This window comes from Coptis chinensis, chromosome 1 (genome assembly GCF_015680905.1).
Source record: "Coptis chinensis isolate HL-2020 chromosome 1, ASM1568090v1, whole genome shotgun sequence".
NCBI lineage: Eukaryota > Viridiplantae > Streptophyta > Magnoliopsida > Ranunculales > Ranunculaceae > Coptis > Coptis chinensis.
The window spans coordinates 33,873,547-33,886,481 of record NC_141456.1 but is presented as its reverse complement, the minus strand read 5'-3'; the positions used below and the strand labels follow the sequence as shown (position 1 = coordinate 33,886,481).

The 12,935-nt window shown below is 36.6% G+C and overlaps 1 protein-coding gene and 1 long non-coding RNA gene across 2 annotated transcripts; one reads left to right on the top strand and one right to left on the bottom strand.

The window, feature by feature from the left end:
* Positions 1-6,707: 6,707 nt before the first annotated feature.
* On the top strand, positions 6,708-10,571 carry LOC147523594 (uncharacterized). The gene has a single exon (XM_086599160.1). It carries the CDS (start codon positions 7,500-7,502, stop codon positions 10,389-10,391), a length of 2,892 nt encoding a protein of 963 aa, XP_086455286.1. The 5' UTR covers positions 6,708-7,499; the 3' UTR covers positions 10,392-10,571.
* Positions 10,572-11,245: 674 nt separating this feature from the next.
* Positions 11,246-12,294, bottom strand: LOC147523593 (uncharacterized). The gene is made up of 2 exons (XR_015216433.1): positions 12,169-12,294; positions 11,246-11,955 (listed from the first exon to the last, which is right to left on the bottom strand). It is a non-coding gene; the product is annotated as an uncharacterized LOC147523593 (long non-coding RNA).
* Positions 12,295-12,935: the final 641 nt, after the last annotated feature.

The following is a 12,935-nucleotide window of genomic DNA, read 5'->3' as shown; positions in this document are numbered from 1 at the left end:
TGGGGGATACTCCATTAACTCCCTTGACTTATTTTCCTCACATGGCATTATTTTAGTTCCTTAGTGAAAATGAGAAGTAAGTTTTAGTTTTTATTTTGCAAAAAGCTTGTAATAGTTTTAATGGAGGAACACTTGTTCTTCTAAGAAATAATAGAAGTGAGTTGGTTGTGGATTTTCTTACTCTCTCTCTCTCTCTTTCTCTTTTGAGTTTTCATTAGTTCATAAGTCCTTGTCCCAAGGATCATGAGCTAACTTCCCTTTTGGGGAGTTAATCCAACTCTTGTGAGGGAAAAACATTGGTTGAGAGTTTGGTAGGTTTTTAGGATAAACAACTAACACTACATCCTATCCCAAAATGATAGTTGGTGTAGTGTCTAGTTAGAAATCAAACAATGAGCTTAGAGATAAGTCATTGTTTGGTTTCACTTGCTAGCATGTATAAGCTCTTAAGTGAGCCATGCATGCTAGGGATCAATTATATTTTTCCGTTAGGGACTTGTCTATGAGTTTAGAAAGAATAAAACCTATTTCAAATCAACACTAATGGTAGCTCACATGAGGAGGATTAACTCTCCAACTTCTCTTCCAAATTTCTATTTTTAGTATCAAGTGCATGTTTTCAACTTAATGTTTTCTTAATGTTTAAGTAGGAATGATAAAAATCTAACATTTATAATAGACCCTTACTCCTTAGTTCCCTTATTGTAACATCCAATTTGTAGTTGTTCTATACTTTAGGTAGTTCGAATCCTTATTCTAACTCTACTCAACGAAGATCGTGAGTAAGGAACCTTGATTTCTTTTGCTTCAATTTAGAGAGTTCTAAACTCTAAGTGGTCGTAAAAAGCGAATATCAGTGCCCAATTGTAATGTCTTGTCAGAGACAAGATTCCAAGGTCGAGATAAAAATTGGGGGTTTTTTTTTTACAAAAAATTCAAACATTTTTTTTTACTTCTTTCTTTGCTTAACTTTTGGCAGCTCAAGAGATTTGTGGGAATATCCAATTCACGACAACCATGGAAGCTGCAATAGTTTTACATACCAAAAGGGTAATCAATCTCTCTGCATTTAAGAGTATGGTTGTGTGAAAGATTTCTCGACGCAAAAAGTTGGGCATAGAGGAATTACCCATGGAATAATGGCTGCGTTCGTTAAAAAAATGTATTTCCAAGATTGTGATTACGCTTTCTCAAGGTTAGACAATCCTTGTATAGCTTCCATGTTGAAGGTATTCAATATTATAATTATTAACTATTTAAGAAGATTTTTAAGTATTTATGAATGTTTATTTAACCTTGTGAATTTTTATCTTGTGTTTAGACAGAAGAAGAGTTTTTGTAAAAGACTATAAAGTGGTAACCTAATTCTACGGATGCGGAATTAAAGAGAGCAATTATGCAACAACCAGTAGTAATTGGAGCGCACATCACAAACAAATTCACCTAGTTAAAAGGATTGACTAGCACATTACAATTTTTTTTTTTTTCTTTTTGGAGCACACATCACAAACCGTAGTTTTTTCTTCGACATTTCTTTTGTTTAGTCATTGTACTACAAACCGTACTTAAAAGTAACGTGCACTTCAAACTCGTCATTATTTGAATAATCAAGTATTGATTACGAGTTTTATAAATTATCAAGTATTGAAAACAAGTTTTTGTTTTTACTTATATTTGTTATTACGGCGTTAGAAATGACCACATCCTCAAAATGGGTAGAGTTAGAATATAATCAACACTAAAAATATTCACAGTAGCGAAAAAAAAGAAGATTGGGTATTTTTCTATACTCTATAATTAAATATTAATGACCAAAAATCATAATGTTCTTGCAAGTTGTAAGTTCCCCCAACTAACTCATAACAAATTGTGAGAAGTTTGTATTAGGGTAAAGGAAGAGAGAAAAGAATGAAGTAAGAAAAAGCATAAATAGTCTTGAAGAGTTGTCCAAATCAACTCATCGACAACTAACAACTAACAAAATAAGAATTTGTTAATTTTGTCCCTCCTCTCGACTTGGTAACATACAAGATTGTAAGGGAGAAGATGAATGATAGATTGTACTCTATGAGTCCATGAGGTTTTAATCAATGAATACAGGTGAGGGTCTGCCCTAGCTTAATTTTCAAAAAAAAAAAAAAAAAAAAAAAAAACTAACAAATTTTTATTTTTCTTTTCTTAGTTTTTCAAAACAACAACATTGTTAATCAATTTAATGAATTTATTACAAAGAGAGTACGTAAATACTTCGTTAGCAGAACATTAGTGGCGACGCTCTTAGACATTTTAAGTCGAGGAATACAAGCATCAACTCACTTGAGAATTGCATTCAAACAGCCTTACTACATAACAAGTTTTGTTCCGTGATTCATAGCACATCATAGTAGGTTTCTCTTTTAACTAAGGACAATAACAACTGTATGTACTTGAGTACTTGCACTTTTCCACAACAAGAACTCATTTTTTTAAAACTACTTATACGATTATACCACAAAAAACAGGAAAGTCTTAATAAGTAAAATATAATATCCGAAATACAAATCTATCTATACCTTCTTAGAAATACGTACTTTTTTAACTTAAAATAAGTACGTAAGTTAAAACTTCACTTAGAAAATGAATTTAAACCAAATTTTTTGTGTATATGATGTACTCACCGTAAAAATTATCTCTACAAAATTTCATCATTTCAAAAAAAATACTTAGATTTTTTGTAGATATGATGTAATTAGAAAAAGTACTCCCCTCCATCCTAACTCGTCCCTCTCAGTTTTGCTCTGGGTTAACTTGAAAGATATCTCTTGTGCGGGTTATCTAGGGATGTCCATTCTCACTCTAAAACCGAAAAAAACCCAAGACCGAACCCCGCCTCGAGCTCGACAAAACCCAACCCGAACCCAGACCGAAATACATAGGGTTGGGTTTGGTCACACTATCTAAACCCGGACCGACCCGAACCCGACCCGATAATTTGGCCCTAAACCCGTTAAAAGGGTTAAAAAGCCCGAAACCATATCCGGACCGAACCCGAACCCAAAACCCGGTTATAGAGGGTAAAAATGCCCGACCAAAACCCAAACCCGAACCATACCATAATTCCTAATAGCTCTATTTTCATTTATTATCTATTTATCTTCAATAAACTTTTGGTCTTTTGCTCATTACTATTTACTTTTGGTCTTCAAGACAAATTACCTTTGACCGTACCCTTACTACTCTTCTCCCTCTTCCCTCCAACAACTCTCCAAGAACAAGACAACCCAATCACACGTTCCTAATGAAGAGATTGGTGGGTTTGATGGTTGTGCTAAGTTTGCATTCACTCAGAAAATTTGCAGCACCTCCTCAAATATATCTCTTTCTAAATGTGGTCATCAAGACTGAGCAAATCAACAGGTCGGATTCACACCACCACAAGAAGTCGAAACTCTTAAAAAGCCATCAATCTTATTGTTAAATCAACAGGTCGGATTCACACCACCATAATAAGTCGAAACTCCAAAAAAACCATTAATCTTATTGAGTTAGTCTTGAAATTGCTTGCCTTGCTTGGTCTACTTTTATCTTCATCAATTCTTTTGCTTTTCAAAAAATGCAATCCTGTGTGTTTTGAATCTTTGATGACTATTGGGTGGCTTTACGATGTTAAAGTTAAACAGATCAAATTCAATAAAAGAATATGGATTTTGATTAATTAGATGAAAAAGAGGTTTTTCTTGAGATCTTGAGATCTAATAGCTGAAAATGACGTTCCTGATGAAGAGATCTAATATTCTTTTGTTTCATATATTTCGGGTTTTATAATACCCGAAACCCGAACCCGAGCCCTACAGGTACCCGAAATATAGGGTTAGGGTAGGATTTGGTCACATGTATCCAACAAATACCCGAACCCGAACCCGACCCGCAAAGAACAGGGCCGGTCTTGAGTAACCCGATACCCGTTCAAAACCCGAAAAATCGGGTTCGGGCCGGGTCGGGTACCCGTTTGGACATCCCTAGGGTTATCTCTCTACTGTACCAGACTAACAGTACTCTTGTTGTAAAGAACTAAAACAGAAAAAAAAGAATATCAAAATCACAAGAATGCTCCAGGACGGATGACAGATCATTAAGGTACAATATGGCTTGGGACTTGGGAGATCTATTTAGGTGGGGTCCCATTTGATAGTTGATCCCGTATATGCTACGCATGCAGTTTTGTCATGGACATTCTTTAGTACTGTGATTCTGACATTCCACCAATGCACGCCTTGACTTTGGGTTATTGGTAAATGGTAACACACTAACACTGGCTTAAGAGAGGATCTGCTGGTTCCCAGTCCAGATGATGCATATTAGCTGAATGTGGGGACTGGGAATCACATATTGATTTCCAACTTTAAACCAAATTCTGTTAATTTATGTGTTTTAGATATGTGATGAAGTCATGAAGATAGTAGACCAAGTTGACCAAATACGAAACAACTGCCAAAATATTCCTTGTATTTTGAGGTCAAAAGCATCAAAGTAGATGTACTTCCGGCAAAAGGCACCCAAAAGTACATAAACTAAATTACTGAAAGTACACAATCTTAGACTAGAAAATGAAAACTAGGTTCGCACTTTATTTTCTATCAATCGGAATTACAATTAGTCAAAGGGTAGTTTATCTTAAACTCACAATAGTCATCACTAAGGTGATTAAAAAATTGGAGCTCCTCATCTGTTTCCATTTCCAGGACAAGTCAACAGATATTTTTAATTAATTAGCAGGGTTTCTTCGAAGATCTCTATTATTTCTCTTACAAGTATGATGCAATATACTTTACCATAACAAAAAGTAGTATGATGCAGTATAATAACTTTGATTCTCGTTTCCGTTTACTCACTAATAGCACCATTATTGTTCTTGTTATACAAATGTTATTAATCCTCAATCATTTACCTTCTCCTTTGGCCTTTTGTTGATTCTATATCAATCTTTATATCACAATGGTTTAACATAGCGACCAAAAGATGTATTTCATTCATTCTATATTCTAGAGTTAGGTGGTATATTTGTCTGTGGCAGATTGTAAGGAATTCTTCCCATCCCATTTAATTGATGAAGAAAGTCTCCCTGATCAACAACTAGTTTGTATGAAGATTTGACAACCATATGATATTTGTATATCACAAGTTAAAAACGACTTGATGACTTTATCTGTTTCTCATAATTCCGCGTTTTCTTGATCTATAAGAGTTGATAGATTGCAGAATGAGTAGTTACAAAGTTAATTCACGTACCCCTTGATATGAATGCAAGCATGGCATATCGCATATATGTACTAATATAAATAAACCATGCATTATTGTCTTAGTATAACAAATATTTTAGTGTGTCTCTGCAACGCAACATACCCTTGCTTAAATCTTAATAAACAAGACTAATTATTTTTGTACAAAAAATACTATACTATTGTTGGCAATTTATGCTCCATTGACTCTTGTTGAAATCCGCTTTAAAGTACTTGCTGGTTCTTCGGTTCTTCCTACAAGGAGAAAAATTGAAAAATGTGAACCACCAATACTATTAGTACTCAAAGAAACTAATTATACAACAAAATGACAACCAGATCGAAAACAGATTTATCATGGCGACTGAATTCAGTTAAGTATCAGGGCGTAACTCTAAATCACTTATGCCCGTAGCTCAGGGGAAAGAAACAAAAGCCAAATACACTAGGGATCTGCCCAAAACAACCTCACATTCGCTGTTAATCATATTAGCAAAAAGCTCTCTTGGTGTTACAGCTTTACAGGAAAGGAATTAGGAATGTATTTGTATCCATAATCAGGCATGTAGTACTCTCATATGTTTGGCACCGATACTTAACCATCGTATGCACATTCATCAGAAAGAAAGATGCAAACGATGAAAAGCAGCAGTTGGGTGTCAAACTAACAACATCGGTCCGGGTAAGAAATGTCGTGCTCCCTTTGGATTAAGATATTGATGGCATAACATTCTTAGTTGGATTTTCATATACAGTTGTCCCCTTTGCTTGTAGCCCAAAAATACTATGGAAAGGTTAAAGAAATAAAGTGTACACTGACAGCTAAACAAAAAACATGTTAATATCAAAGAAAATCCACTTGTGAAATGAGCCACTTTGTCTCCACATATTTGGATGCAGGAATCACTCTTTCTATTCCTATAGAATAGAAACTATGATGCCGACCCCCGCCCCCCTTCTCTCAATGATAAAATTATTTAGAAGCTTATGTGGTTAGTTATTAAGCATCTCTTGTCTTTAAACACCAAAGTCCATGTGGGTTCGTCTGGTTTCAATATGATTCATGAAGCTGGACTCCGTTGTGAATGTTATCAAATGTGGTGGATCTGTTCTTCTGTTTTCTTCCTATTTTTAATTTGGTATTAGGTGAGTTTTGGTTGAGGTAAAGATATTTGATCTTAATACTTGGCCTTATTTCATTCTAAACATTCCAATGGAATAGTAAATTTGATGATTTAATAAATCTAATTTTAAAGCTAATCCGAAAGTACATTATGCTCCTAGGTTCACCAAAAGCCAACAAAATTGATCTGTGGTCTCAGCCATGAATATCAAGAAAAACGAAATTATATTTACATTTTCTGGTTTGCCACACTTGTTGCTACCGTTTGATCGTTTTTGAATTTGATTAAAGAATGTTGATGAAGTAGTTGTGTATGGCACTATGGTGTGAGGTATATATTTCTTCAAAAAACTGCTAATGGATTTTTAACCAATTAGTTGAAATTGGCAAATCTGTGCAAATCTGTTAAGAGTCAAATCCTAGCTACTTCAACTTCTGGAATAGGCTTTGATAATCTTTATACAGAAAATTGATAAAAAGGGAAGAATGAGAAAGAAAAGATACATGTACATACACACAAACTTAAAACATCACTATCTTAATTCCACACAGAGAGAAAAAGAGTGATTCATCCAATCTCAACCTTAGCACTAGAAGAAAGACTACTTCTTGAATTACCTCTGATGAGCACAACTGCACAAGTGGCCTGTGGCCCTTCCCTACTTTTTAATCTGTCGTAGTTTCATCCATGCCCATTACACCACCTTATCTCCATAGATCTTCCCGTTTCACAATCCAAAACCTTGAAAAAGAAAAGGAAAAACTATCTATAGTTACCTAATATGTTTTCTCAAATTATATAGTCTAATGTGAAAAACTATTATAACTATTTATTTTGGTAAAAGGTCAATTACTTTTTTGTTTCAATTCTAACTCCCTTTCCCAAGCGAACAAGCAAGGCCACTGCATAACTATATAAACTGCATGCTTCCATCACCTAAGAATTTAAACCTTGTGTTCTTCTTCATTATATTCAAATTCTTATTCATTCCTTTCTTTCCTACTCTTTACAAACGTGTCGAATCCTAGCTTCTTCTGCTTGTTGTTTCTCTCGAGTTTGACATTGGTTTTATGATAATAATTAAGCTCATAGACTTCTCTTAAATTTATATTCTAAAATGTGGGGAGTAAGAACACAACCGTTTTTGATGTTTCTATCAGTACTATATGTTGTTCTTACTGTTACATACAGTCATACTTCTGCGGATACTTACTGGTTTCTGAGAATCAAATCGAAGTTCGTTGATACTGAAGGAGTACTTGATAGTTGGTCTCCAGGGGCCAATATATGCAGCTGGAATGGACTAAAATGTTCTGCGAATTTTACTCAAGTTGTTAGCCTGAACCTGTCTGGATCAGGACTAGCTGGCTCTATCTCTCCTGAAGTCTCACACATTATTTCGCTCCAAACGCTCGACTTGTCATCAAATTTTCTTATCGGCACTATTCCTCCTGAGCTCGGGCAGCTAGAAAACCTGAAGGAACTACATCTGTATTCAAATTTCATATCTGGTAAGATTCCTGCTGAGATCGGTCTTTTGAAGAACTTGCAAGTTCTTAGAATAGGAGATAACATGTTAACCGGTGAAATTACACCTGGTATTGGTAATTTGAGCGAATTGAGAGTACTGGGTCTTGGTTATTGCCAATTAAATGGAAGCATTCCAATGGAAGTTGGCAAACTGAAGCATCTGAAATCTCTGAATTTGCAGGAAAACAGCCTCAGTGGTCTCATACCACAAGATGTTGGTGCCTGTGGAGAACTTCAATTCTTCTCAGCTGAAAACAATATGCTCGAAGGAGAAATTCCCATGTCGATGGGAAAGCTCGAGACACTCGAGATTTTGAACTTGTCCAATAACAGTCTCTCTGGATTGATACCAGTTGAGCTTGGTGGCCTGTTCAATTTGAAGTACTTGAGTTTAGTTGGAAATAGATTGAGTGGTCAGATACCTTTCGAGCTGAATCGACTGAGTCAGCTGAACACCCTCGACTTATCAAGGAACAATCTGTCAGGACCTATCAACATCTTCAATGCACAACTCAAGAATATTGAGGCTCTAGTTCTCTCTGATAACTTTCTATCAGGAGAAATCCCGAGTAATATTTGCGTCCCTAATTCAAACTTGCATAAGCTATTTCTTGCAAGAAACAAGCTCTCAGGCAGGATTCCACCAGAGCTTATGAATTGTTCTTCACTAAAACAACTAGACCTTTCTGACAATGCCCTCGGCGGAGAGATACCATCTGGTCTAGACAGCCTGGGGAACCTCACAGACCTTCTGCTCAATAATAACAGCTTCACTGGGTCTATACCTCATGAGATTGGAAATATGAGCAATTTGGAATCTCTATCTCTGTTCCACAACAGCCTCACAGGTAGCATTCCCACGGAAATTGGAAAACTGTGGCAACTAAGTCAGTTCTTTCTTTATGAAAATCAAATGTCAGGAACCATACCAATGGAGCTAATGAATTGTTCAAGCTTAACCGAGGTCGACTTCTTTGGAAATCATTTCTCAGGTCCCATTCCCGCCACAATTGGGAGGCTTAAGAACTTAGTTGTGCTTCAACTAAGGCAGAACGACTTGTCCGGCCCAATCCCACCAAGCTTGGGTTACTGCAAGAATCTTCAAGCCTTGGCTTTGGCGGATAACAAACTTTCAGGAACATTGCCACCAACTTTCAGATTCCTTTCTGAGCTGAGCATTGTTACTCTCTATAACAATTCTCTCGAAGGTCTACTCCCCGAATCTCTTTTCCTTCTAAAAAATCTCACAATTGTCAATTTTTCTCATAACAGATTCGGTGGAAGTATTCTTCCTCTCTGTGGTTCGAGCACTCTGATCAAAATGGACTTGACAAATAATAGTTTCTCTGGTCCCATCCCTGTTAAACTCGCAGCGTCAAGAAATATGACCCGTCTTCGTCTTGGTCACAACCATTTCACTGGGAATATCCCATCCGAGTTTGGCCAACTTAATTTGCTCAATTTCCTTGATTTATCATCGAACAACCTCACAGGCGAAGTGACGCCACAATTATTAAACTGTAAGCAATTGGAGCATCTCCTTCTCAACGACAATCAGTTTACAGGCACCATACCATCATGGTTAGGAAGCTTGAAAGCTCTTGGAGAACTAGACATGTCGTCTAATTTCTTCAATGGAACAGTACCTTCAGAACTTGGAAGCTGTTCAAGCTTACTAAAGCTTTCACTATATAGTAACACACTCTCAGGTGAAATTCCATTGGAGATTGGAAAACTTACCTTTCTGAATGTGCTTAATCTGCGGAAGAACAACCTTTCTGGATCACTACCTTCCACACTTCAGCAGTGTAAGAAGCTCTATGAACTGAGACTTTCTGAAAATTCCTTTACGGGTGTGATCTCGACTGAGCTAGGAATGCTCACAGATTTACAAGTGATACTAGACCTCAGTAGAAACCATTTATCTGGTGAGATCCCTTCATCACTTGGAAACCTTATTAAGTTAGAGAGGTTGAATCTTTCGTTTAACCAGTTACAAGGAGAAGTCCCTCCATCACTTGGAAAGCTAACCAGCCTCCATGTTCTTAACTTGTCAAATAATCTACTCCAAGGCCAGCTTCCTTCAACAATCTCACAGTTCCCTCTGAGTTCCTTTTTGGGTAACAAAGACCTTTGTGGCCAACCATTGGTGTCATGTTCGAGACTAACCAGTTCAAGTAAAAAACCTCTATCAGAAACTGCAGTTGCTGGGATAGTAGTAGCCATTGTGTTCACTTCAACATTGATATGTTGTATAATGCTTTATATAATGTTGAGGATATGGAGTACTTGGCAAAAAGTTTCAATTTCAAGCTCAGATAGTGATGGAACAGAACAAAATACCATTCATGAAAAGAAGAAAAATGTTAAGTACTGGAAGATGAGTTCCATGACTCTGGTTAATTCACAAGGAGAAGAGTTGTCAACTGAAACATATCTGAGGACGAACATGAGTGTCAAGGAGAATGCATTGGTGTAGCCAGATTTCTCACCGTTTTTTCTTTCTACTTTACTTCATATTCTTTGTACCTGTGTTCTTGCTTAATGCTGTGGTTTCTTCAGTTCTCGTGTTGTCCTTACAACTGTCAAAAGTCAAAACTACCATAACAGATTTTAGTCCTTAATTTAACTGTATAGAAATCAGAGACTGGATTATTTTTGACTTGATTGTGCATCAGTCTATCTGTGTCCGTAGTCTGTATCAATGCCACTTGTTAGTCACTTTTCTAGTCATTCACTCATTCCATTCGGCTTGTTGATCGGGCTTGAATAAAAGCCCGTTCACAAGGACTTAGCATTGGCGTCATTTGGCTTGGTTTATAACAGTTTCCAAATTTAAAACCCTTTTAACAATCCCATTAAAATGACATTTTGGTGTTTGGGATGTTATATGACTATTTAGCAGCCCATATAGCATCCCATTGGACTTGCTCTTATATAGTTATATCTATCGCTTCGTTTTAGTTTTTCTCAGTTGAATCGTTGATACAATTGCCGGTGTTCTTCACCAATACACACCTAGGCCTGTCGTTCTCCACAGTGATTCCCATTCTTCACGGGCCTGGGCTTGGGCCTAGACCATAAAAAGGATGGTGCCAAGAGTTATAGCCTCTTTTTATTTACTCAAGGGTATTCCTTAAACAAGCCCAGCAAGAATGACTCTAGGACTGGATGAGGTTGTGGAGCCACTTGAGTCTTGGAGGTTGTTTTTAGCTTTGGGCTTAAACTTTATTTCAAGACTTAATACTCAACTTGCCTTATATTCAGCTTTATGCCCTTTAAGGCTTTAAGTAGTGTCAATACTCACAAGAGCCCATGACCGATGTAACAATTTGTGAAAAGGTGTGTAGATCAGTAGATGCAAAAAGTCCAAAAGACATGATGCGTTTAGCTGCCTTATTGACGCCAATGCTGGGTTACCAATTAAATTTTACGGATTGTGTATCACGGATTGGTGGAGAGGTTAGGTATAACAAGATGACAACCTCATCATGAGAATTTGTGTGTGTCTGAAATCCCCCTCAGTTTCTGTTCAAGTCAAATGGACATAATAAAATTGGGCGCAGACCCTGGTTCAATTTGATTTGAATAAACTTGCTAACATCCTTTAATTGGCAAGTAAAATCTTGTAAAAAAAAAAAGCCTTCTTTGTGATTCTTCCTTTATTTGGTCCAGCCTCCAGACGACTTTTTTTTGGGTACAAAACTTTATTGTAAGAAAATGTTCGCTGACAAACTTAACAAGATTTATGTGATAATTTCACGTAAACCAGTTAGAAGACAGCAAGAGCTCTTATAGGAAAAAAGCTCTTTTGCGTATTAATTTGTGCAAAACTATGGCCGCTTTGTTCACCTTGTTTTCACATGCGGATGGAAGTCATTTGCACGTAAAATATCAATAAACACAAATAAATCTACAGATAGGTAGCTCTCAAGGACGCAAATTACACTCACCTCAAAATGCTCTATATGTAACGATATAAGACATCATCACTGGACAAAACTTGATCTATATTGTGGTCGGAGCGTGTTTTTGTTGATCTACTTTTGTAATTAAGATAAAAAAAAATGGTTTAAATATTGGAGTTGGCAATCTTCCAGCAGTTTTAGAGGTATATGTTATAAAAACTCTGTGTTATCTAGGTAACCAAATTTAAACAGACTCTATACTCTATAGGATCTAACAAAGTGTTTAGATACATAACATGCATCCACCACCTAAAAATAAGACAAAGGAAACACTACAAAAAATCTTACTCTGAAACAATAGAGACTATGAAGAATAGAGGTGCTACAGCCCCTACAGATTAGGGCTTTGAGAGAGAGTGTAGTATACGTTAGAAAGTTGGCTTATATAAAGGTTTGAGAGGTCTTAGGGCCGGCTAAAATTGTGACGCCTTAGTTACCAAAAACAAATGGTACAAGTTGTGAAACACATTAGGGTTTTGGGCAGCGGGCAACAACAATATAGAGTAGCAAGTTGCGGGGCAACAACAATATTAAAATGCGAGCCTATATTATAGGTATTTACAAGTATGCAAACTGAGCTACACATCATTTGTTCAGTCTTCAAACCGGTCTTTCAAGATCGATAGGTAGTATGGTTTCAATGGATTCTGATTGTGTGGAATAAAAACAGTAGGGGGCTAATTGAAAAGGGAGGGGGGGGTTGCCTGTTCGATGGTGGGAGTTAGTTCCGGAAAACCCGGCTATCATATAGTGTAGAGATAGTTCCAAAAAGTAAAAAAAAAAAAAAAAAAACAATTATTACAAGTGTGTCATTGGTCCCAAAAAGTTGAATTCGAAAACCCCAATTTTAAATAACCCGGCTAGGTCGTCGTTGTGCAAACCAAACGGTCTGGTCACACCGTCTGGACTAAGTTCAAAACGATATGGCCACATCGTTTGGGACTTAGTCCAAACGATGTGCCCACACCGGTCAATTGGCCAAAAAATAGAACTTTATATTTTTTCAAAGTTCAAATCCCAAACGGTGTGGTCATATCGTTGGGGACTTAGTTCAA